Source organism: Coregonus lavaretus (assembly GCF_964263955.1).
Source record: "Coregonus lavaretus genome assembly, chromosome: 24".
Lineage (NCBI taxonomy): Eukaryota > Metazoa > Chordata > Actinopteri > Salmoniformes > Salmonidae > Coregonus > Coregonus lavaretus.
Window position 1 is genome coordinate 3,068,579 of NC_140011.1, and position 27,831 is coordinate 3,096,409.

The 27,831-nt window shown below is 42.4% G+C and overlaps 1 protein-coding gene across 1 annotated transcript in view; it reads left to right on the forward strand.

The window, feature by feature from the left end:
- Positions 1-27,831, forward strand: part of LOC311100292 (DENN domain-containing protein 1A-like) — a 243,674-nt gene that overhangs the window by 15,380 nt on the left and 200,463 nt on the right. Inside the window, exon 2 of the mRNA XM_084141154.1 lies at positions 3,448-3,512. Within this exon, the coding sequence (XP_083997280.1) occupies positions 3,448-3,512 (65 nt within the window). The remainder of the gene's footprint in view (positions 1-3,447; positions 3,513-27,831) is intronic.

A 27,831-nucleotide genomic window follows, 5' to 3' on the forward strand; every position in this document is an offset into this window, starting at 1 on the left:
ATGCAATATGGATTGGCTACTCAATTACCTGTCCATTGATTTACAGTAGGCCTGCACTAAACTCAACCAATGGTAGTAATACTATGGGGGGAATTCAGAAAAAGTGTGACATCATATAAACTGGGACAGTTTAATCCTAACGCGTTTTTTTTCTTTGTCTGACAAGTGAAAATCAAAACTATTGTTACTAAGCCCTTGCAGAGAAACCACATGATCAAAATCACATCACTTCATTGGTGTGACATCATGGAGGTTGGAGGAGCAAGTTTCAAACAGGAAGCTCACCCTCAAAGCACACGGTAAGATCCGTGACATAGCTTTTTTTCTGTTTTGTTATTACGGTTATAAAACTGTCATAAAGAATGCGCTGTGCCAAATTGTGCTAAAAAAATTAAATAAAACGTTTCCAATATTATTTTTCTATTTTGTAATTCTGTCATTTTTTTGTTGTTGTCCCACTTTACAACCATAGCTAGCTAACGTAGGACAGCATGGAGTAGCTTTATTTTTATTTAACCTTTATTTAACTAGGCAAGTCAGTTAAGAACAAAGTCTTATTTACAATGACAGCCTACCCCGGCCAAACCCGGACGACGCTGGGCCAATTGTGCCCAATCATGGACGGATTGTGATACAGCCTGGAATCGAACCAGGGTCTGTATTGACACCTCTAGCACTGAGATGTAGTGCCTTAGACCGCTTCGCCACTCGGGAGCCCTACTGAGCTAAAGTAGTAGCTAAAGTGAGACAGTCCATCTTTCCAATGGATGAAAGCGATCCAGTTTACATTAGGGAACCCTGTACTTAGGTTAGGCAGAGCTCTTGTTCTTGTAGTACTGTTATCCTGTTAAATGTACATGCATTCCAGTACAATGGCACCAAACAGAACAATAGTAGGGGGCATTTCCATGTAAAAGGACTGATGATCACCAACATGTGAAGTTCAGAGTGGCATATCAAATTGTGTGTCAAATGAAAGCTATGAGCATATATTTGGGGGAAATGAAGACATAGATACACTTTTCAACCATTTTCCATCATAAAAATTAGGCATATGTAAAGGCTTTGATTTCTGGATAAACAAATGGAAAAGGGTTCTTAGAAAACATCTACCAGGAAGAAGTATTTAAAGGTATCAGAAATACATCAAAACACAATGTTGACGTAAAGAATCCTGCCAACTAATATCAACACTTGTATTTCGTTTACCTAGTAACAGATAGACCTACCAATGAGTTAGTGTTTTAACTGATATCAGTTTTTGTTTATTGATTATTAAGTGATTATAACTCATAATTCCATTACCAAATTGGTAACGGAATTGCCCAAAAATCAGTAACGGAATTAATGCAACTGAATTGGCTACAATGGGAAATCATAATAGTCAGAAACCACAGTTGGGTCACCTGTTACTGTGATCCCTTCCACTGGCATACTGTTATGTTCGGCTGATAACTGTTTTCTTTGTCTTTCTGTCGTCTGGTGGTCAAACCAAGAGTGCTAAAAGTCTAGACAACCCCTGCCTTTCTCACTCTCTAGTTAATGTCACCTCTCCCAGCTCTTACTGACACCTACCCATGAGCCCCCTCTCTTTCCATTTACTTTAACCAGCATCCTCACCGACTGACACTTTCCATGGACGTTGAAAGTACTTTAAATTTGGTCAGTCCACCCTGGCCTTGATCTTAATGTCCACAGACAGACCGGACTGGACCAAATCTGAACCAATCTTTCACAAGTTTGGATAGCACAGTGAGTAGAGCACAGTAGAGTACCGTCCAATACAATACAGTAGTACAGTACAATGCAGTAAAGAAAAGTAGAGTATAGTACAGTAGAGTACAGTATATGGTACTGAACTATACTCTACTGTACTCTACTGCACTGTACTGAACTCTACCCTGCTCTGCTGTGCTGTACTGCGCTGTGATGTCCAAACTTGTGAAACATGACGAGAATGACATTCATATCCATAATTATGCATTTCTGTGTAGTTCAGATCAGGGACCCATGTAATTCCGTTACAGTAATTCTGTTACCGGGTGTAAATCCACTTCACTTACTATATTTCAATAACCAAAATAGATTTGTTCAAACTCAATATGTTAGCTGACACCCCATTCTTTCTGCCTACATCTTTGATTCTTAATTTGGAGCAGATATTTAACAGAGTTTTTGGAAAACATGGTCGCATAAAAAGCGGAGGTTTTTATGTAATTCCATTACCAACTTTGCATCTGCACAGTTCTTCCACTAAATTATTTTTTTGTACATTTTTCAATGTAAGTTGTTAAAAGTAGTCCTTGTACATTTGTATGGTTTCATAAACTTTGAAATCAATGGTTTTTGTTTGGCATACATTTTAAAGTGAAAAAAACTGAGTCAAAACATTATGGGTGAATTTTGAAAAAGTGGGACACTTTTTATATTTCCGTCTTCTGTAACCATCTATCCAACATATTAGACCAACACATGATACATTTCTGAAAACCTCAAAATGATAATATAAAAACACTGAATTGAATTGTCATATGGGTACAATTAGGACTATAATAATGGTGTCCCAGTTTATCTGAAAATATGGTTTTGGCTTCGTGTACACAAATGTGTGTCATGTGTTGCATGCTTCCTGTGAATATGATATTAACATTTGTTGTTGCTGTGTAATTAGGAAACATCTTGAGGATTTCAGAAATGTCAGCGTCGTGTGTTAAAACCACAAACTCATTGTTTTTTTTATTTCAGAGAACCAAAGTTACTGTGCTTTATAGAACACCATATTACAGTAGTTTTATGGCCTCTTATGAAATGTAATATCACTGAAAGTACACTTATTCTTAGGCTATTTCTCCCTCTTTTATTTTTCCTATAGGCCTACTGTACTATATGTTCAATTTGTGTCCAACAAAACACTTCCCTTACTCTTCTTCCTTCAATGTGAAAGATAGGTCACAATTGTGTCACTTTCACAGGGTACTATGTCCATATAAGGTCACACACCTTGTGAATGAGAAGTATGCCAAACCTTTTTTCTATTTTGCTGGGTTATGGCTACTGTTAAAATGTGGAGGGGAAGGAAATTAATACCCTGGGAGCTGACAGTAATAGGCCTATGATATATTTTCCTTACCATTGTAGTATTCAGAGGAAGTTCTAAGACAACTGCTGAATGATCATATATGCAACCAGGCAGGCTTAGTACTCAAATTGAGATTGTGGTTGTTACATTATCGAGCAAACATTTGGTAAGATTTGATAACATTTCTGTTAATTACTTTTGACCCACACACACTGCCTGTAGCAGTTTGGAAATTGTATCAGATCTTATCAAAGGTCAGTTTGTTGTGGCGTCTGTAACAAGCATTTGTCACTGAAGAGCATTTAGGTCTGATTGCAGTGAAACACGTTTTACGGAGACTAGAGGCTGACCTTTGACCTCTGTTTCAGGGACAACCCAGAGGCCACCTTTGAGGTGTACCTGGAAGTGACCCACCCTGGAACCGCTGGCTCTGGTAAGTCCCCCCTGCTAGTAACATAATGTCAGTCATTTAGTCATCATTTCCGCATGGACCCAACGTTCTATCATGTACTGATGTTGAATATCAATGCCAGAGTTTTGGTAACATTTTATTTGAAGGCTTTTGCTCATTGAGGCCATATACATTAAATGCTATCCATTCATAAATGCAAAATGCAAGCAGGATTGGTGACATAATAACAAATATAGCTTAAAGATGTCATTGAATTAACTATCAACCTCTTAGTGTGACATTGTGTCTGCGACAGTGGAAAATATTGTCCTTGCCCAAACAGATCACTTTAGTAACTAAACAGATTTGAGGTTGCACCACGTGTGTTTCTGTACTGTTAGATTCTAAAACTGTATATTATTGCCTCCCCGGCCTTCTCATACTCTTCATAAAATGAGATGTTTGGCTGTAAATGCCTTTCTAAGTATTGAGAGTAATATGGTATTTTGCTCTGTTGTTGTGTAGGGTTTAATATTTTCCTGAGAATCTACCAATTTTCTGTCCTGGGAAAATTGCAAGAAATTTACTGGAAGTGCTATTTAAAAGTATTTAAAAAATGGGGGGGAAAGTCTGACATGATTATACCACTGTAAATTGAGAAATATACACATGAATCTGTTTTCTTTTTGTACAGTATTTGTTGCAATTTAATCAACTCAAAGTTCTCTCAAAGTCACCACACTATTTCGTTGATGTAGCCTAGGCCTAAGAAGCACTGTTGGTTGACTGGTAAAATGTGAGGTCTAGTGAAAATTACATTAGTTTTAGCGTACATTTGACTGAAAGATGTCAGAAAGCTCGTTGGCCCTTTTCTCTCCCCTTGCATCTGGCTATCAGGGAATTTGGGGAGGTTGTGGCTGTTTTTACTTCATGATAAAACACTTATTGTGGTGACTGTCACGGGGAATATCAGATTCTCTGCTAAACAAACAGGGCTAGGCTAGCGGAGATTCAGCACCATGGATAGCGTAGTTGATCAATTGCTTGTGAATCTGATAGTAGCCCATCGTGCGACCCGCTTTTGTTAGCGTATACACACACTGCCCATCCTGGGGAGCACTCTTTCAGGGGAGCCCTTTCGCCCACTGACCCAAGTAATATGATAGATGGTCTTACAGTCGGGTCTCCCTTTGGAATAGGGCAGCCTTTCCTATTTCAGAGTCTCAACTCGAGTTCTGTCAACACAGCATTGAGTATGGTTACATGCGCACAATAATATGATTATTGTGGATAGTCAGATTAATATAATCGTTCAGGAGTATTCAACCGGGGGTTAAAAAATACAATAAAAATGTTTTGTGTTTATATGTTTAACAGAATAAACACATTTTGAATTGCATACCTACAGTAGAAGAGAGGAGAATATCTTTCTTATGATTTTATTTCTCAACTCCTAATATTGATATATACACTCACTGGAGTATCTGACATAGGCTTTGAAAAAGCACCTGCGAATAGGCTACAAGTGCGGCAAGTGCCACTGGCTGCTGGTACGCTTTCTTGACGTGGACATAGATTTTTGCTAACACATGGCTAACCTTTGTTTAACCAGCTAAATAGCTGCTCTTATCGAAAATGTGTTTGGAGTTACCGTTCTAGCTAATTTCTCCCCTCCTCGGGAAATAATAGCAGCACAAACGTTGCATATGGCCTTTCTGTTATCTTCCTTTGAAACTTCAGAATAGATCCACACAACAGACATTGTGGGCTAGGTTAGGAATGCTGTGTTGCACGTGTAGCACTGTATTTTTCGTGGCGTCATTACGTCATCTACCTAAGTTATACAGGTATGCACGTCAGCATTGACATCGGTTTTGCATCGGCGTTAAAATATACATAGAGCCGATGCCGATGTTGGCATTTTCTGCTAATATTGGCCGATTCCGATATGCTTACCGATATATCATGCATCCCTAGTTTCTGTGTGTGTTCAGGAATAGGCGTGGCCTTGAGAAAGATGTCCCTGCCACCAAGCCAGTGTGGTGGCGTACAGCGCAGGGACCTGTGTTTACTGTATCAGTTTACACACAGCTGCTCCATTGTACTCAGGGACCCAGAGGGAGGGGCTAACCTCTGACTGACAGCAACAGTGCTTTTAATGGTGTGTGTGTGTGTGTGTGGGGTGGGGGAGAGATGAAGAGTGTGTGTGTTTTGGTGAGTGTATTGAGTATGTTAGAGGGTTGGTGGATTTATCAGGTGTTAAAGTGTGTGTCCAGTGTATTCCACAAGCACATGGAGTAGCCAGCCAAATTGAAAAAGTAGCCAGCCAGGCTCCCCCGGGCTGGGGGGTCCTGGGGGGCTTGACCCTCCGGGTTAAGACATTTTTGCAGAACAAGCTCTATTTTGGTGGACTGTGGTACATTCTTATGCTAGATTGTATTTTCAACCAGCAACTATCAGGAAATAACACTGACATAAAAAAATAAAAAAACTTTTACAGTGTTAGTTACATCAGCTGTTGTACAATATGATATAAAAAACAGGAAAAACTTAAATTTGAATACACTGGGCCTTTTAAAGTATCATGTAAGAGTCTGCTGACTTCCACTGGCTTCAAGCTTCCTTTTAAGAGGCATTTTCTCAACTATCTGCAATACAGGTATGATTTGAAGAATGAAGCAGGTGTTTAACATGGGCTTTGCTACGCAGAAAGCAGCAGTTGACTACTCAATTGTCAACACTTTGATTAAATCAGTAGACATATAGCAATATCTTTGAAAATACCACATACGTATCATTAGCTTTTAAAACGATTCAATCTGTTTTCTTTTATCATATTTTGGACCAGAGTGAGGCTCTCTCTCCACTAGCCTACCTATTGTTCCTGCAGTGAGGAGGATTTACCATCTTCATCGAATCTTTTCATAATTTATCTGCAGATAATCGCCAAAAAGCCTACTAGTATGTAAATTAGGGAGCTAAATGAACAGCTCTCTTACCGATGCAATTTGGTAGGCTACTGACGAGTCATTCACTTTAATGTCACTGTCTGGCAAGTCCCGATGAACTTCATTTCAAAAATACAAACAAGATCTTTAGTTTTACTTGTCCTGATGCGATACCATGGACATATAACTACGTTGTATGATTTATGAATGGCAAGGATATATGAGATCGACTTTATTCAGTCGGTTTCACACCTTTTGTAAACTAGTCAAGCTTGCTGTTCATCAGTCAAAGCACAGTAAATAGCTTATGCGCCACCACTCTGTGGCTGCATATAAAACAGGCCAGGGTCGGGCCAGTTGGCTAAAAATCTACTGGCCCGAACAGAGTTTCTACTGGCCCGGATATGGTGTAGTTCTTAAATGCATTGGGGTCATGCAGGGCCTATAGGTTTGCATTCTGTTTCTCTATATGTTTCAGCTTATTATTAGGCTACATTTGGTTATGATGATATGTATTAAAAAGCAATTTAATATAATTTAGCAATGCAAGTCATTACATTGTATTCATTGCATTACTTTTTGTTTCTAAAATATGTCATTTTGAGAAGATTTGAAAATAGGATGCTGCCCCTTTAAGACTAACATTCCAAAAGAGATATCGACATGGCTACAGTATGCTAGCCAAGACTAATGCTAGGAGTCTTTTTGTAGCTTTCTTTTTGCAGACTATCAACAGTAGCCAGCATATTGCTAGTATGTTCAATATTGAAGGTTTACTTTTGTAAATCACTTTCCCTAAAATAAATAAGCTCAGCGAGTAGATTGATGGGCGCTTCTGTTTGCTCTGGAAAACTTGTGTGTGTTATGTGAAGGTATCAACTCATGTACTGCTCGAGAAGTTGTGACTCGCGACAGCGTGATGGTGCTTGAATGAACGGCCAATAATATTGCTCAAATACAAATAGCATGACATTTATGCATGTAATCTTCAATGGTTTTCAATGGTAGACTGCGACAGAGCAGGTAAATGTTGAACTGGAATGCAAAAATGTGCTGAAAAGTTACTGGCCCTATCGTGCGCGACACATGTTTTTACTGGCCCTGGGCCATCATTAATGTCGGACCCTGCACGCAAAATAAAATAAATAAATGTGCCAGAAAACAATAGGCTAAGTGGATTTCGACTCATCATTACCACATTATATGGGATGTGCAAATTCACTCACATTATATACACAACGTCCAAATTCATGCTCTCTCACTCCATAAAAACATTTTTTGACTGCACAGACACCCAGGTACTAAGAGGTGGGACAGACCGCAGACTGTCAAACCAGCAGTGTTTCCCTGTCATCGCTCACTTTGTGACTGACAGGCTCCTGTCCTATCAATAGATCACTAGAAGATGCATATCGTTCATACTAGCGGGAGAGGGCTCGGCAGACTTTTTTTCTGACTAGCGAATTGAAAAGTAGCCTAGTTCATTTAAGTGGAAAAAGTACCCGGCTGAAAATTAGTCTGTAATCGGTTGTATAGCCGACAGCCGGCGCTAGGGGAAACACTGGTGTGTGTGTGTGTGTGGTCTTGTGAGTAAGAGAGAGTAGTGTGTGTTTTTGTACGTATGTAGAGTGCAATAGTGTGAGTGTATTGTGTGTCTTTGCGACTGCATTAGTGTGGGTTAGTGTGAAAGAGAGAGGTGTAAATATACAATTATGGTGATCATATTGCAAGTTTCTTATGACCTTTTTAGCAATGATTAAAGTAAACATTTACTGCTATGAACTGGGCTAGACCACCTCCTATCCAAATCATGCCTCCTCAAGCCACAAGGTCTTGGAGTAAATAACTCATGCTGTTTTGACCGAATTTCCTTCCCATCGTAACTAATTGTCACGCATTTTTGCATTAGGCCTAATCAGTGATTGCAAGGATGCTAGCAAAGCAGCCTAGTCTAGACTATGGTAAATGTTAGGGATTTACACTAGTAACATAGAAATGCCTGGCCAAACACCGAACATGTTCTCACTCAGTCATTCTTACAACTGTACCCTACTGTTCTTACAGGACAATGAGAATTCCCCTATTCTTGTCAAACCACCTACAAAAACACCCCTCCTTTACTCTTTTGATTCTGCTCTCTCTCTCTACATTCTCACTATTACCATCTCACTTTCTCCCGTTCTTCCTCTTGTTCTCTCTTTCTCTCTATAACTACATTCTCTCCCTCACTCCTTTCTCTGTGGAGCGTCCTTGTCCAGCATCCAGCCTCCAGCAAAGGCGAAAACCTTATTATATCCTGAGTAGGACTTGCCCTCCACACACACACAGACACACACACAGACACACTCTCTTGCGCAGCTAACCTTGTTGGGACATACAATTCAGTCCCATTCAAAATCATATTTTCCCTAAACCTAACTCTAACCTTAACCCAAAAACCTAACCTTAACCCTAAACCTTATCTCCTAACCCTAATTCTAATACTAATTCTAACCTTAACCCTAAACACCCTAGAAATAGCATTTGACATTGTGGGGACCAACAAAATTTCCCCAGTTGGTAAACATTTTCTTGGTTTACTATTCTTGTGGGGACTTCTGTTCCCCACAAGTATAGCTAAACACGTCCACACACACACACACCATTTACATCTGAATCAGCCACTGCCGTCTGCTACGTAGGATCGCTTTATTCCTATTCATTTACAGGGGATGGAGGCCATGTTTGCTCAAGAGACTAATAAGGCTCTGTTCTAATATCCATTCTAGCATACCTCGTAGAGTGAAGCAATGTATTGGTCATGCATTAGGTTTGCAAGTGGCATGCTAGTATGGATATTAGAACGTTTAATAACTTCAGTGTAGTTAGGAGAGTGGGAGGGCAGGACAGTGGGATAGAACGTGGGAGAGAGCAAGAGAGAATGGAGAGCGAGAAAGCCAAACAGAGAGAGGGAGAATGAAATGGAGAGAGAAAGGTAGGAAGAAACAATGGAAGAGCGTAGCTGGCATCGCTGCCTCAGCAGTAGACAGTAATTGGAAGGTTTATCCTAAAGCAGCCGTGTAAACAACAAGCGACAGAGTCACGATGACAAACGTCAGTAGTGTGGCATTTCCCTCTGAGGATGAGTTATCTGTTTGTTATACTGCACGGCTGCAACTTGGCCTTTTGAATTGTTATTTTTTATTTAGTCTCAACCGTGGTCACTGGGAAACTCAATCTTGCCATTGGTTGCATGTGTGGCTGAGGTGTTTGAAGTGTTTTAACATTTGCTGCTCACACTACGGACCACAATTCTCATCAACACAGCAATTTTTCAAGATGCAGTTGGCATGGGTTATCTCTTCTCTCACTCTTTGTTCACTCATATTGTCTGTGTTAGTGTATATGCATCTTTGTGGCTTTATGTGTTGGCAGCATGATGTGTGCGTGTCGGTCTGCATCTGTGTGTGTGTCAATTCCAAAAACACTAGGCCTATCATTGTAAAGGCCAAGACTCTTCTGTTACATCTTGCTAAATTGGTTGTATCACAATGCCTGTCATAAGGTCTACAAGCCTAAGTAGATACATCGGTTGATCAATTTTACAAGGCCTTGTCGCCCAATGACAGCCCTGTTGTTTTTTTGAGAACTGTGTACGCATTTGTGTGTCTACATCTCCACTCGATGCTAGGTCAACAGGCTGCCCCAATGCTGCGCCCGAACCGCATCCCAATTTGTCCAATTTGCGCTGATTCAATCAAAGTGATCCCGAGCTGTAGTGACCCTCGCGTGCCACACGGCCCATACAGCTGACAATCAATGTGTTCTGCATGATTTAGGCCCATTTGCTTTCCTCTTGTCGCTTGTGTTTAGCCCATGCACTGACCACGGAAGCTGGCTATTTCTGATACAAATTAAACCTACCCCTTACACACACAGGGAGACGTATGGGAAGATTAGCCCGGGCATGTTTTGTTTGCAGAGCTCCCGGCTCCTTCAGCTGGAATACTCCGCTTATTTGCTCTTCAGTGCTTTATTGAGCAGAAAAAGGAAGCCAAGAAAATGAGAGTAATGCCATGCCAGGCAGGCTGACACGCAAGCGCTGTAGTCAGAAATTGGATTTGATCCACTCGCTTTTTTCCTCGTTTTGTTGGGTTCATCCCAAGAAAACATCTGACACCCTTACACATACCCCCACCACCCTGTCCCCCTTTTGGCGAAAGCTTTTTGACATCTTTATCCCGTCACCGATTTGTTAGTCCTCTTCTGATACTTTGTTGAGTCTTGGACCCCTTGTATTGCTGTCTGGAGGTAGAAGTTACCCCTAACCACAGATAAATGTTAAAATGTAGCTCGACCGGGAGACCCATGGGGCGGCGCACAATTGGTCCAGGGTAGGGGAGGGAATGGCCGGCAGGGATGTAGCTCAGTTGGTAGAGCATGGCGTTTGCAACGCCAGGGTTGTTGGTTCGATTCCCACGGGGGGCCAGTATGAAAACATTATGTATGCATTCACTAACTGTAAGTCGCTCTGGATAAGAGCGTCTGCTAAATGACTAAAATGTAAATGTAAATGTAACATCTGGAGTTTCATCAAAGATGACTGCCACTGGCTTCCCTGCAAGATGGTGCTTGAGTTCTTCCTTCACCTTCAGGTAGACATCTCCCAAGTACTTTTCCTTTGCTGGTGGTATCCAGGGATGGCACCTCCATTGATGATTTCTCCTTCAGAAACTGCCTCAATGAGCGGTGATTACTTTTGGAAAGGGGCATGTTGACTGCTGTGCAAGTGCGTACCCAGTCTTCACAAATCTGAAAAATAACAATTGCACCAATTAATTAGATAAAATATATATCTCTGTGTCATAATCCACTCACACATTCATTCACTCACACACACACACACCTCTCCTCTCCATTAGGCTTGGGTCTTGCAATCAACACGAGATGCACCTCCCATTCCCACTCTCTCTTTCTCTCTCTCTCTCTCAAAAAAACAACAAATAGATTCAAAGCTGATCAATCACTTACAATTTGAATATCAATATTTATTTAGCAAAAGTTGTCTTCAAAATACTTGAGATTGTTTTTTTTCTGAAAGTGTCGTAAGGGAAATAAAGATCAGAAAGCGTAAAAATAAAGTATTGTGGTTGATATGTACTTTTAAAACAGTATTACCATTTTTTTTTAAATCCAGAAATATTGTGCTTTCGTGATCCGTATTAAGTTTTACAGAGAATTAAAATGACATACCCAAATCTAACTGCCTGTAGCTCACGACCTGAAGCAAGGATACCATTTGAAAGGAAACACTTTGAAGTTTGTGGAAATGTGAAATGAATGTAGGATAATTTAACACATTAGATCTGGTAAAAGATAATACAAACCAAAAAACAAGAGTTTTCAAAAAAAAAAAATATATCCATCTTTGAAATGCAAGAGAAAGGCCACAATATCATATTGCAGTTTAGGCGCAATTTAGATTCTAGCCACTAGATGGCAGCAGTGTGTGTTCAAAGTTTCAGATTGATCCAGTGAAGCGTTGTAATACTGGACTATTTTGTATCACGTCTGCCCAAATGTGCCGAATTGGTCAATTGATACATTTTCATGTACATTAATATAGAGAACCTACAAAAATTATATGGTAATTCAAAATGTAAGTTTACACACTCCCAGGAATGTCATACATGATGGATCATTAGCTTATACATTAACTTTCACACATCTAGATGGCCGGGTGGGGTGGATGTGTAGCCAGAGACAGCAGGGGTTCAAACTGTAGAACCCAGTTCCTACATTTGAATATAAAAATGGATTTTATCAAATAAAACTATGCTACATTTGATCTCTGGTTCTTAGGATGACAAATCAGAGCAAGATTACTGAATGTAAGTACATTATTTACCTTCAGAGGTGGGTGTGGAGACAGTGACAGCAGGGGTTCAAACTGTTGAACCCAGATTTCATCAAACTAAACTCAGCAAAAAAAGAAACGTCCTCTCACTGTCAGCTGCGGTTATTTTCAGCAAACTTAACATGTGTAAATATTTGCATGACCATAACAAGATTCAACAACTGAGACATAAACGGTACAAGTTCCACAGACATGTGACTAACAGAAATGGAATAATGTGTCCCTGAACAAAGGGGGAGTCAAAATCAAAAGAAACAGTCAGTATCTGGTGTGGCCAGATTAACAAGAATTTAAGCTTTCTGCCCATACAGTGAGGGAAAAAAAGTATTTGACCCCCTCAATCAGAAAGATTTCTGGCTCCCAGGTGTCTTTTATACAGGCAACGAGCTGAGATTAGGAGCACATTCTTAAAGGGAGTGCTCCTAATCTCAGCTTGTTACCTGTATAAAAGACATCTGTCCACAGAAGCAATCAATCAGATACCAAACTCTCCACCATGGCCAAGACCAAAGAGCTCTCCAAGGATGCCAGGGACAAGATTTTAGACCTACACAAGGCTGGAATGGGCTACAAGACCATCGCCAAGCAGTTTGGTGAGAAGGTGACAACAGTTGGTGCGATTATTCGCAAATGGAAGAAACACAAAATAACTGTCAGTCTCCCTCGGCCTGGGGCTCCATGCAAGATCTCACCTCGTGGAGTTGCAATGATCATGAGAACGGTGAGGAATCAGCCCAGAACTACACGGGAGGATCTTGTCAATGATATCAAGGCAGCTGGGACCATAGTCACCAAGAACAATAGGTAACACACTACGCCGTGAAGGACTGAAATCCTGCAGTGCCTGCAAGGTCCCCCTGCTCAAGAAAGCACATATACATGCCCGTCTGAAGTTTGCCAATGAACATCTGAATGATTCAGAGGAGAACTGGGTGAAAGTGTTGTGGTCAGATGAGACCAAAATGGAGCTCTTTGGCATCAACTCAACTCGCCGAGTTTGGAGGAGGAGGAATGCTGCCTATGACCCCAAGAACACCATCCCCACCGTCAAACATAGAGGTGGAAACATTATGCTTTGGGGGTGTTTTTCTGCTAAGGGGACAGGACAACTTCACCGCATCAAAGGGACAATGGACGGGGCCATGTACCGTCAAATCTTGGGTGAGAACCTCCTTCCCTCAGCCAGGGCATTGAAAATGGGTCGTGGATGGGCATTCAAGCAGGACAATGACCGAAAACACACGGCCAAGGCAACAAAGAAGTGGCTCAAGAAGAAGCACATTAAGGTTCTGGAGTGGCCTAGCCAGTCTCCAGACCTTAATCCCATAGAAAATCTGTGGAGGGAGCTGAAGGTTCGAGTTTCCAAACGTCAGGCTCGAAACCTTAATGACTTGGAGAAGATCTGCAAAGAGGATTGGGACAAAATCCCTCCTGAGATGTGTGCAAACCTAGTGGCCAACTACAAGACACCTCTGACCTCTGTGATTGCCAACAAGGGTTTTGCCACCAAGTACTAAGTCATGTTTTGCAGAGGGGTCAAATACTTATTTCCCTTATTAAAATGCAAATCAATTGATAAACATTTTTGACATGCGTTTTTCTGGATTATTTTGTTGTTATTCTGTCTCTCACTGTTCAAATAAACCTACCATTAAAATTACAGACTGATCATGTCTTTGTCAGTGGGAAAACATACAAAATCAGCAGGGGATCAAATACTTTTTTCCCCTCACTGTATGTTCTGTCTCCGGGAATGGTTTTCCTGTTCATCTAGACTAACCATTTAGTTTCACATTCTTGGAGGTAAACTCGTCGTTTTTGGTCTCCAATTCGGTAAGCCGCTTATCGATGTCGCTCAACGACTTTTCTATATCCTTTATTTTTTGGGTTTGTGTCGCAATAGTTGTTTGTAGTGTCGCCATAGTTGACTGGACTTCTGTCATAATTTCATCTCGTAGACTTGACACAGAGGAATGAAGTTCAGTCATGAAATCAGAGCGTAGTGTAGCCATTTCTGCACGGATGGTGTCTAGCATCTCCTTAACGTTAGCATTGCCATCTTGTTGCTCGTCTTCATCGTGTTTACCGTTTCGTCTCGTTTTCCTGGTTCCAGACATATCCAAGAATGCCACCCAAATGTTGCTAGAGCCAGTAGGTGTGCAAAGTTTGTTCTCATTTTGATATATAAAAGGTTAAAACATAAAATTATCAACCCTTAGTGGAGAGGCCTCGGAACACGTCTTTACGTATTAATGTTGAAACCACACCCCATCGATGGCAATTTGAATGCACAGAGATACCGTGACGAGCTCCTGAGGCCCATTGTCGTGCCATTCATCCGCCACCATCACTTCAGGTTTCAGCATGAGAATGCACAGCCCCATGTCGCAAGGATCTGTACACAATTCCTGGAAGCTGAAAATGTCCCAGTTCTTCCATGGCCTGCATACTCACCAGACATGTCACCCATTGAGCATGTTTGGAATGCTCTGGATCGACATGTATGACAGTGTTTTCCAGTTCCCACCAATATCCAGCAACTTCATACAGCCATTGAAAAGGAGTGGGACAACATTCCACAGGCCACCATCAAAAGCCTGAACAACTCTATGCGAAGGAGATGTGTCTTCCTGGATGAGGCAAATGGTGGTCACACCAGATACTGACGGGTTTTCTGATCCACGCCCCTACTTTTTTTTTTTTTTTTGGTATCTGAGACCAACGGAGGCATATGTGTATTCCCAGTCATGTGAAATCCATAGATTAGGGCCAAATAAATGTATTTCAATTGACTGATTTCCTTAAATGAACAGTAACTCAGTAAATCTTTGAAATTGTTGCATGTTGCGTTTATATTTTTGTTCAGTATAGTTGATATGACATGATTACGCAGATAAAGAATGCTACTTGTTGCGTTCCCCAGCAAGAAAACCTAAAATGTTGCTCAAACACAAGGGGGAACTAACAAAGAGTCATCGACAAAAACCAAAAGGAAACTGGAGGTGTTCTAAAAGACACTCATGGGGGTGCCACTGAAAGTTGCATAGCAACAACAACTGGGACCTAAAAGACACACACCTTGAGCGCCCACTACATTTGCCCACTAAGAGGCAAACAAAAGAAAAACCTACACCAAACTTAAAGACAGGAAGCAAACAAAAATGGTGGAGCAAAACAAAAACAGAGAAGATCAGATAAAGGATTGTTTGTCTAGAAATCAAATAGGGAGAGTCAACTAAAGGTGTTAACCCTCCACGTCTCTCAAGCCAACTGGAGCACTGGGCCAGACACTCTTAAATATCACCTGGGCCAGCACAGGTGAAACACCTTCCCACTAACGAGATGACAAACCAGCACAGGTGTAACACATACTGACTAATGAGGTGACACCAATCGGTGCGCCCCACGTGCCAACGTGCTAACATCCAACCTCAAAATATAAATGGAAAAACTAAAACCTGAAAATACTCCAAGACAAAAAGAACCAAAACCAATTGTTCAGATGGTCTCAATGCTCATTGGACTAGCAAAGATTCAACGTCATTGGTATTGCACGTACAGTAAACCCACGAAGATATAACATCTAAGGTTTTACTGTGGCCTTTAACTGCTTCACACTTTTATGCAGCTTCTTGGAGGAACCTGCTTCTAGTATATAGTTCCAGTCCTCATGGCTAAAGCACCCGAAAGGCATCCCACACATCCACATCCCAGCATCATCTAATGCAAGAATGTGGATGACACTGCCAAGTGGCATGTGTTTTAGTGGGGCTCACCATCTATTTTTAGAAGCAGTGAAGCTCTAAGCATCGAGTTGTGGGATTCGCGTGAAGAAATCACTGGCTTTGGGGATGTGGAATACTTTGAGTTGGAGCCAGGCAATCTCCTGTCATGTTGAAATTGATATTTAAAGAAAATGAAGACCTCACTGAGCAGTACTTATTCCCTCCCTCCACACTCCAATGTTGGAGTGCCCTTCCTCGACCCCTAGTGTGTAGTGGCCAAAAATAGAACAAGGCCCCTGAGGTGTGCTCAGCCAAGGCAGAGTGACCTCATCTGACCTCAGCTTCTGCAGTTTTCTCTGACCCCTTATTTTGCCCCTTTGTTAACCTTGTAGCGTCTCTTCCTTCATTCTGTCTTCACTTTCTTTCTTTCCTTTACGATGTTCTTCTTGTTTTGTCCTTTGTCCTGTTACTCCTTCGTTCAATTCTTGATTTTTTTCACTCCTTCCTTTCATCTATCCCTCCATCTTTCCTTCACCCTTTTTCCTCCTTTTCCCCTCATTCCATCCATCATGTTTTTCTCTGTGCTTTCTCGCCCACTGTCTGTCTAGGCTGTTGGTGTGATATCATCTGGTGTATTTGAGCGTGATCCTACTGCATGATAAATATGATGGAAATGTATCCCTCGCCGCTGCCAAGGTCACCACCCGTTGTGTGTTTCACAATGTCCAGCGAGCGGCATTGATTTAATCTTGTCAGAATTTTCAATGGATGGATTTGTTAGACAAGGATGTCCCACTGGAAGTTGCCAAGCAGTTCATTAGACAGTTTTCTCTTTGGCCCCTGAAATAGAGAACCATGCACTAGTGACCCAGGGACATCAGTGTTTCCGCTAGGATGTTGTTCAGCAGAGGTGGCAAAGTTAGCGTAGGGGTGGTGGCGTGCCCAATGGCGCGGTCTCCAACCGGAACACTCCTCTTGGCCACAGAGACAAATTGTAGCTGTATTTAAGCTAGTTTCCTGCAATTCTACACATTTTGTCATGGGGCTGAGAGAAAACATATATGTTTTAAAGCAAATTTTCCTGCATTTCTACACATTTTGCCATGGTTTATGCTGTGTTCTTATGCTATCTGAGTGAGTTGAACATTATAACTAAATCAATGGAACTTGTTGAGATTCTCCCTGACTGTCTATTTTTAATTTTGGTGGTTGTAAGTTCTCATAGAAGATCTTATTTAAAAAATATATAGCTCTATTATATTTTCTACATACTTTATTTCTGGTTTTAGTAATTTAAGTATACACAATTCTTTGTAACATCCCAAAGTTGATAAAATACAGCTTTTTTTGAGGGGGGTGGGGGGGAGTGGCGTCCATGTTTTAGCAGTGCTGCTGCTAAATGAATGTAGAGTAAACACTGGACATGCTCTTTTAATGTCACAGAGATCAAGATGAACCTTGAGATACTGGCTCAGATTCAATCTCTAATAACTCTCTGACTGTATGTGCAATGTGCATTGTAGATGGTCATGGAATTGTGGTTAAGTGTACATGATTAATGGCAGCAGTTTTATTCACATTAGTGCTGAGCAGTTAAACAACTAATTGACTGAGGTCGGTTCAATTATTTGAATGCCATTAAAAAATATATATATATTCAGTGAGCTCGATGTGCAGTTGGTATTCAGCAGTCATAAAAATATGCCTTATTTACTTTGAAGAACTACTCAAATGGGGATTTTGTCAGACATCATAGGCAGCAGCTCTATATAGATGAGATAATGACTTGGAATGAAATAATAAAGTCATAAAATAAAACAAATATTTTTATTAAAGTAAAGTCATGTGAATAAATTATGGTTAAGTGATAAGCAGTCATGGGCATTCACTACCATCATGGGACTTTTATTAATTGTTTTATTCAGTTAGTGCTTTTTTTTATTAGTCCCCAAAAGCACTAATCGCTCAGCACTAATTCACATACAAGTCTTTCTCTGTACGTTTGTGTGTTAGTGTAGTTGGTGTTTTGCACTCGACACGGTCAGCCGTTAGATCCCTCCCAGTCATATGCGGATGTGCACAAGGATTTCTGTCCACACTCTTATGCGTGTTTTTGTTTGTGCACTTGTGTGTGACACGCATCTGCATACGCACACACCAAGAATGGCCTCGTCGTTTGATTCCTCACTTTCATGTGGATGTTTTCTCCCATTTCCACAATCCCCAGTGCCGGCTTTCTCTCCTTAATTACCACATTCGCAGTCCTCTGAGACCCATGTCTGCAGTCGGCGGAAAAGCCCCCCGTTCCGTTCCCCACCACCTCTGCTCACCCAGCAGCAGCCCTATTAGAACTCACAGACCAAGGTTGTTCCCCTTTACAAAGAGCACAATTAAACACAGGCAGATCAAAAAGGACCGGGGAGGTCTCGCTGTGCCCGGGATACCTTTTAAAAAATGCAAATGTTCTTATCGACGGCTGTCGTGTGTTCACCCTTTTATTTTTACTTTTTCCGTTCTGATTGGTCTGGACAGGGCTAATGGCTGGAGCTGCCTCAGCAGTTAGCTTCCTTTCATCATTTAAAAAATGTTCTTCTTCTTTTGGCGTTCAACCTCCTGGTCAGGTGTCTTTTGTGATGGAATTGGCATTTTTTTTTACAGTGAGGTATATGTCTGAATAGTGTCTGAACGGATGTGTCTGAACACACTTATCATCCTTAGAGGGGTGTTAATAGTCCTTGCGCCCAAGACTCAGAAAAGGTATCTCAATCAGCAATGAAAACCACTTTTCCTCTATCTCTGGAGTTTGCCAAATGGAGGCATCTTCGTTTGCCCACAAATAGGAGCACTCCAATTATGGTCCTTTTAATGATAATACAGTTGAAGTCGGAAGTTTACACACACCTTAGCCAAATACATTTAAACTCAGTTTTTCACAATTCCTGACATTTAATCATAGTAAAATTCCCTGTCTTAGGTCAGTTAGGATCACCACTTTATTTTAAGAATGTGAAATGTCAGAATAATAGTAGAGTGATTTATTTCAGCTTTTATTTCTTTCGTTAGAAGTTTACATACACTCAATTATTATTTGGTGTCATTGCCTTTAAATTGTTTAACTTGGGTGAAACGTTTCGGGTAGCCTTCCACAAGCTTCCCACAATAAGTTGGGTGAATTTTTGCCCATTCCTCCTGACAGAGCTGGTGTAACTGAGTCAGGTTTGTAGACCTCCTTGCTCGCACACGCCTTTTCAGTTCAGCCCACAAATGTTCTATAGGATTGAGGTCAGGGCTTTGTGATGGCCACTCCAATACCCTGACTTTGTTGTCCTTAAGCCATTTTGCCACAACTTTGGAAGTATGCTTGGGGTCATTGTCCATTTGGAAGACCCATTTGCGACCAAGCTTTAACTTCCTGACTGATGTCTTGAGATGTTGCTTCAATATATCCACATAATTTTCCTTCCTCATGATGCCATCTATTTTGTGAAGTGCACCAGTCCCTCCTGCAGCAAAGCGGGGATGCTGCCACCCCCGTGCTTCTCGGTTGGGATGGTGTTCTTCGGCTTCTTCGGCTCCAAACATAACGATGGTCACTATGGCCAAACAGTTATATTTTTGTTTCATCAGAGCAGAGGACATTTCTCCAAAAAGTGCGATCTTTGTTGCAAACCGTAGTCTGGCTTTTTTATGGCGGTTTTGGAGCAGTGGCTTCTTCCTTGCTGAGCGGCCTTTCAGGTTATGTCGATAAAGGACTCGTTTTATTGTGGATATAGATACTTTTGTACCTGTTTCCTCCAGCATCTTCACAAGGTCCTTTGCTGTTTTTCTGGGATTGATTTGCACTGGTCTCCAGGTGAGGTGGGTAGAAGCTGTTTTTCTGCTGCCCTGACTTATCCATGGAAATCGTGTCGATCAGGCTCGAAGGACCAATACATTTCCTGTAGCGGGAGAACAGAAACTATGGACGTGGGGTCAGAATGTGCATAGTCCTAGCCTGACATCTAATTCCTCTTGTCATTCTATCCTGTGCATGGACATGTACCGTTCACAATAAACTACATATAATTGGAGTCCTACGTTTGTCTATCAGTATGCGTGTATACGCTATGAAAGTGACGTGACATTTTCCACGGCACATAATCATCATGCCAATTCAAAAGGGCAGGACCGAGTTTGGGAAACCCAGATTTAGCAGACACTCTTATCCAGAGCGACTTAGATTAGTGCATTCATTTTAAGATGGCTAGCAGGGTTGGAAATGTACACCCGCCAAATGCGGGTAGATTTTGTCATTGGCGGGTAAGAATGTCTATTTCACCAGCCACGTTGGTGGGTGGTTACACAGATCGTTTGGGAACAGTAAAAAAAAAATCCAAAGCCCACATGTAGAACTTGGTCGAATTAACTAGAAAGGCAACTAAAGTGTGACTTTGTCCTCATGTTTCTTGGCCAGTTACATTATTTTGTTAACACACTAGGGAGTTTTTCAATGTTAGTTTGAGTTTGCTGCAACTGTCTGCTGCTAGGAAGACATTGCAGTCAGAGATTTCTTTCTCCACGACAAGCCAGTGCCCAAGTTACCATGGTAATGGCCTGTCCCTTAAAGGGGCAGCTGAAATGTTGTGTCTCACCTAATGATTGTGCTTGATTGAGCATGGATCACTCCCATTAACTTTTCGTCAAACACTCAAATATTTTAATTGTTCTCCTAGACACAGGTCACAAAAATGAAATGAAATTAAGCAATATACCTCATTACTTACTACACTGAACACAAATATAATGTAACATGTAAAGTGTTTGTCCAATGTTTCATGAGCTGAAATATAAGATGTCTCAAGTTTTAAGGGGAGTGTGTAAATTAACATACTGACAGCAGGAATGCCCACCAGAGCTATTGCCAGAAAATGTAATGTTAATTTCTCTCCCATAAGCCCAGTTTATTTAATAAAAGAAGTTGAACTACCCATATAGTTCTCATCTCTCATTGCTGAGAGCCAGCCTACTAGTGTTGGAGCGGAGGGACGGCTCAAGGTAAAGCCGCCTTGTGAGTTAAAGCTACCTCCGAGACTTAGCCCCTCAGGGAGGCCTCGTGCAATATCCTGTTAGAGCGCCATGCAAATCTTCTCTGCTCTCCCCCCTGAGCAGGCGGCTGGCAGCAGTGGGCTCCCTCACACACACTCTCTCACGCACGCACGCGCACACACACACCTACAAGCAAGCGCACGGACTTGCGCATGAGCACACACACTTTAGAGCTGATTTGACTAATCTGATGCCCCCCCCACCTCTTTTTCCCCACCCTCATTCTGCACAGTCCAAACTCAAGTTGTCATTCAGATTTTCCCATGAAAACTTTTAAGAACTTTCCTTGATAGGCCTCAACTTTGTTCATATTATTTTTCCTTTGATAGTTTGCTTGAGCCTCTTTGTAGTCTGGTTGCCCTGTTGGTGACCCATGCCCTGACTTTTACAGGTTTTGGTGGCTCTCCGGATAGAAGCTTGGAGCTTGTGTCCTGTACTCTTGATATCAGAGTTATTTCCAAGTACAGGTTTTGTCCAGTGATCTTTGACAGTACTCCTCTTCCTTTGCCCTGCAGTCGTGACTGCTATTGCTCTGTGTTTGCTGTCCAGGTATTAGATCATTGGTGCGTCTCAATTCTCTAAAGTGGGGTCTTCTCTTAATCCCCCTTTATTTGCACTAATCTAAACACAATGCACAGGTGAGAAGTAAACTGGAGCACCTTCTTTCACCTGTCCTGCTCAATTGCAAATGAAGGAAAGCAGATGAAATGCTCCAATGCATCACAAACCTCTCAACCTACTTTGAGTGCTTTATCCCAGGTCCAGGTCTCTTTCTCAATTGCTAAAGCTTCTGTCTGAAAGCTGTCACTCAGTTGATCCATACAACGTAGCAGCATCCTTCACAAGTATGTACTGCAATGATACCACATAATGTGTATATGCACAAACCAAAACACTTTTCATCCACTAATGCTCAAAGCTTTCTCAGTGGAAAGCCCTCCTTCACTCGGGTATCGAAAACTGCAAGTGTTTTTACTGAGGGATTTTGTGCACCATTAAATCACTCGTGGCTGGGCGTCATCTGTTCTGGGTTGAAAAAAAGGCTTTTCCATTAGGTGAGGGATCTTTAAATGTAATCCTCGTCTTTTCCAAATTATCTGAACAACCATTCCATCAGCACTCGTATTTTTCCATAAAACAAAGTGCATTATTAAGCAAAGTCTCTGGGAGCGGACGCGCATGACATCAGTTTTAGGTACAAGATCAGGATCAACTTGAGCGTGTAGGCAGTGCTCGCCTATTTAAGGCTCCCAGCCGTTGCTTTGAGGAAACGTGTGGATTTAAAAGAAATGTCCCTTTTCCGTCTTTTAAACCCATGCAGTCTCAAACGATGACAGCCCGTGCCATTGTTTTTAGAGGCTGGCCAAGTGGGGGGAAACCACAGAGCCAGCTGTACATACACTCACACAGTCAGACGCACTCTACACTGTGATTTTTTACACAGATGTATTTTGAGGAGTAATTACGGAGTGAGACAAGGGGATATACCACCTCCTTCCCACCCAAAACCCCCCTCCTGGCTTCCCAGAGCTCCCCCTCACTCCTCCCCTCATCAGGGGGCCAGACTGACGCCTTGATGGCAGGGGAGAGAGCCAGGATAGATACGGCCCAGAGTTTGTCTTCTCCCGCTGGGCCAGCCGAAAGACTAGCCTCTCTTCAAGGGTGTGTTGGGGAGGTTGGTCGAACTATACGTTCCTCTCCAATGTCCCCCCCCCCCCCGTCCCCCCCCACACACCTCCCTCCCTCCCAACCCTACTCAAGGCTGCTCAGAAGGACATGCCAGCTGCTGCCGCTCGCTGTTGCACCTCGTTGAGACCTGTCGCCTGGCAACTGTCGTCAGGGTTGGGCCACAGCGGAGCTGAAGAAGCACTCCGGGGATCCGTCACCATTCACTCCCCAACACCACCCCGCTGAACCCCCTCCCCTCCCCGAGAGGACCCCAAGCGGAAGAACTCAACAAGGGGGCAAGAAGTTTTATGCCAGTCTCAAAAAAGAATGGGCCCATTATTATTATGAGTGAGCTTTGCCTGCTGTCATTTGCGAGAGAAAGATCAATAATTCAGTATTTAAAATACTTGCTCAAGTATGTTGAGTGAAACATATTCCTTATAAAGATAATAATATCAGTCTGTGTTGTTTTGCACCATAGCTTGTCCTCCAGTTCAAATTGTCTAGGCTTTGTTCTGGCATCCTTGGTCACTCTTGCCTTGTTCCAGTATAAAGACAGTCGGTGTGAAGATGCATGCCTTGCAATCTGCAGTAATAGGAACTTTAATCCAATTCAGTCAAATCAAATTGTATTTCTCACATGCGCCGAATACAACAGGTACCTTACCGTGAAATGCTTACTTACAAGCCCTTAACCAACAATGCAGTTTTAAGAATATAGTTAAAAAAATATTTATTAAATAAACTAAAGTAAAAAAACACACACAAAAACACAATAAAATAACAATAATGAGGCTATACAGGGGGTACCGGTACCCAGTCAATGTGCAGGGGTACAGGTTTGTCGAGGTAATTTGTACATGTAGGTAGGGGTAAAGTGACTATGCATAGATAATAAACAGCGAGTAGCAGCAGTGTAAAAACAACTGGGGAGGGGGGGGTCAATGTAAATAGTCCGGGTGGCCATTTTATTAATTGTTCAACAAACTTATGGCTTAGGGGTAGAAGCTGTTAAGGAACCTTTTGGACCTAGACTTGGCACTCCGGTACCGCTTGCCGTGCTGTAGCAGAGAGCACAGTTTATGACTTGGGTGACTGGAGTCTTTGACCATTTTTAGGGCCTTCCTCTGACAACGCCTAGTATATAGGTCCTGGATGGCAGGAAGCTTGGCCCCAGTGATGTACTGGGCCGTACGCACTACCCTCTGTAGCGCCTTACGGTCAGATGCCAAGCAGTTTCCATACCAGGTGGTGATGCAACTGGTCAGGATGCTTTCGGGTGCAGCTGTAGAACTTTTTGAGGATCTGTGGACCCATGCCAAATCTTTTCAGTTTCCTGAGGGGAAAAGGCGTTGTCGTGCCCTCTTCACGACTGTCTTGGTGTATTTGGACCATGATCGTTTGCTGGTGATGTGGACACCAAGAAATGTGAAACTCTCGACCCGCTCCACTACAGCCCTGTCGATGTGAATGGGGGCTTGTTCGGCCCTCCTTTTCCTGTAGTCCATGATCAGCTCCTTTGTCTTGCTCACGTTGAGGGAGAGGTTGTTGTCCTGGCACCACACTGCTCATAGTTGTTGGTGATCAGGCCTACCACTGTTGTGTCATCAGCAAACTTAATGATGGTGTTGGAGTCGTGCTTGGCCACACAGTCGTGGGTGAACAGGGAGTACAGGAGGGGACTAAGCATGCACCCCTGAGGGGCCCCCGTGTTGAGGATCAGCATGGCAGATTTGTTGTTGCCTACCCTTACCACCTGGGGGTGGCCCGTCAGGAAGTCCAGGATCCAGTTGCAGAGGGATGTGTTTAGTCCCAGGGTCCTTAGCTCATTGATGAGCTTTGTGGGCACTGTGGTGTTGAACGCTAAGCTGCAGTCAATGAACAGCATTCTCACATAGGTGTTCCTTTTTTCCAGGTGGGAAAGGGCAGTGTGCAGTGCGATTGAGATTGCATCATCTGTGGATCTGTTGGGGCGGTATGCGAATTGGAGTGGGTCTAGGGTTTCCGGGATGATGGTGTTAATGGTGTTGATGTGAGCCATGACCTGCCTTTCAAAGCACTTCATGGCTACCGACGTGAGTGCTACGGGGCGGTAGTCATTTAGTCAGGTTACCTTCGCTTTCTTGGGCACAGGGACTATGGTGGTCTGCTTCAAACATTTAGGTATTACAGACTCGGTCAGGGAGAGGATGAAAATGTCATTGAAGACTCTTGCCAGTTGGTCCGCGCATACTCTGAGTACACATCCTGGTAATCCGTCAGAACAGGTATCTTGGAGATTGTATATCTTGTTTAGTTTATTTTAACTTCTACTAAGTGCAAGCAGTGTTATCCTAGCTATTTTGTCTCTGGATTTTTTAAGGATTTCGCCCGCACCCATCTCATCCCCTTTGACATGTTCCAACCTGCCATAGAAAAGCCTATCTGCACTATACCTGCACTCTCTCCTCCACACAGACCTAGTGATTTAAGTGGAGATGCTGCAGAGGGTTTGGGGAATTGTTACCTGCGTGCGAGCAAGGTCAGCAGTCCTCTGTTGACTCAATTTGTGGCATCAACAGCCTGCCTGCCTTCGAGTGCCTCGGTCCCAGAGCCCCAGGGGGATTAGGCCCAGATCATTGGACAGATCGCACTGACATCCCTCCCCATCTCTGGGGTCCCCTGCCTCCCACCCTGTTCCAATCACAGGCTATAGTGCTAACCAACCCTAGACCTCTCTTTTTTCAGGGGGTGGGAGGAGGGAAGGAGAGATGAGAGCACAGAAAGAGCCGTTAATGAGAGAGCACAGAAAGAGCCGTTAATCATATAGAAAGAAATAAAAGTGAAATATTTTGTGTGTTTTTTGGAGGGTGAGGCTGGGGTTTTGCCTTTTGCCAGATTGCTTGAGCAAAAACAATGATTTTAACATTATTTTATTTTTCCGTTAGATGCTTTTTCCGTTAGAGGCCTATCTTCCTAGTAGCCTTTAGGCCAGTGTTCCTCGGTCATGGTCCAGTGGACCCAAAGCATGTGCAGGTTTTTCTTACCTCGGTGCAAGGAAGGAAGGAAGCAATAGAAAAGCAAAGGATGCATTTGAAAGTATTCCAATTTGCCCACAGTCTTGTGCTTATCATTGCCGTGAGTCTCAGCCTTTGCCATGAATAGAAATAAAGCGGTCATACCTCAAATTGGAGCCCTGCAGGAATGTCATTCTTGCCATTCCTCCTTATAATTTGTTGTCGCTACATACAGTGGCTTGCGAAAGTATTCACCCCCTTGGCATTTTTTATATTTTGTTGCCTTACAACCTGGAATTAAAATTGATTTTTTGGGGGTTTGTATCAGTTGATTTATATAACATGCCTACCAGATGCAAAATATGTTTTATTGTGAAACAAACAAGAAATAAGAAAAAAAAAAACAGAACTTGAGCGTGCATAACTATTTACCCCCCCAGAGTCAATACTTTGTAGAGCCACCTTTTTCAGCAATTATAGCTGCAAGTCTCTTGGGGTATGTCTCTATACGCTTGGCACATCTAGCCACTGGGATTTTTGCCAATTCTTCAAGGCAAAACTGCTCGAGCTCCTTCAAGTTGGATGGGTTCCACTGGTGTACAGCAATCTTTAAGTCATACCACATATTCTCTATTGGATTGAGGTCTGGGCTTTGACTAGGCCATTCCAAGATATTTAAATGTTTCCCCTTAAACCACTCGAGTGTTGCTTTAGCAGTATGCTTAGGGCCATTGTCCTGCTGGAAGGTGAACCTCCGTCCCAGTCTCAAATCTCTGGAAGACTGAAACAGGTTTCCCTCAAGAACTTCCTTGTATTTAGCGCCATCCATCATTCCTTCAATTCTGACCAGTTTTCCAGTCCCTGCCGATGAAAAACATCCCACATGCTGTTCCCGGGGTGATATACATAGCGGTTTCCTTGATGGCCAAAAAGCTCAATTTTAGTCTCATCTGACCAGAGTACATTCTTCCATATGTTTGGGGAGTCTCCCACATGCCTTTTTGCGAACACCAAACGTGTTTGCTTATTTTTTTCTGTAAGCAATGGCTTTTTTCTGGCCACTCTTCCGCAAAGCCCAGCTCTGTGGAGTGAACAGTTTAAAGTGGTCCTATGGACATATACTCCAATCTCCGCTGTGGAGCTTTGCAGCTCCTTCAGGGTTATCTTTGGTGTCATTGTTGCCTCTCAGATGAATGCCCTCCTTGCCTGGTCCGTGAGTTTTGGTGGGCGGCCCTCTCTTGGCAGGTTTGTTGTGGTGCCATATTCTTTCCATTTTCTAATAATGGATTTAATGGTGCTCCGTGGGATGTTCAAAGTTTCTGATAAAAATGTTTTACCCAACCCTGATCTGTACTTCTCCACAACTTTGTCCCTGACCTGTTTGGAGAGCTCATGTGACAGATCATGTGACACTTAGATTGCACACAGGTGGACTTTATTTAACTAATTATGTGACTTCTGAAGGTAATTGGTTACACCAGATCTTATTTAGGGGCTTCATAGCAAAGGGGGTGAATACATATGCACACACCACTTTTCCGTTATTTATTTTTTAGAATTTTTTGAAACCAGTATTTTTTTTCATTGCACTTCACCAATTTTGACTATTTTGTGTAGGTCCATACATGAAATCCAAATAAAAATCAATTTAAATTACAGGTTGTAATGCAACAAAATATGAAAACGCCAAGGGCAATGAATACTTTTGCAAGGCACTGTATTCCCATCCTCTAAGCCAGAAAAAAGCTGAAAAGGGTCTGGGCAGGGGTGTCAGTTGCCATACCCGAGCTCAAGATCAAAAATGTAAAGTAGGCAAAAAAAACACATCATTCCAATCCCGATTAAAATGCAGCGGCTGTTTAGCGGACTGGATGGCTGGGTTTAGGACCATGCGGAGCATCGCTCGGAGAGCAGCTGCCAGCCTGCGTGCCTTTTGTCTCACTTTTAGAAAGCAGAGACGGTGCCAGTTTGCTTTGCTGGTCAGCCATTTAGGCAGTGCCCCTATTGCTTTGAATTTGATGTTGGGATTTGAACTCTGCCTTG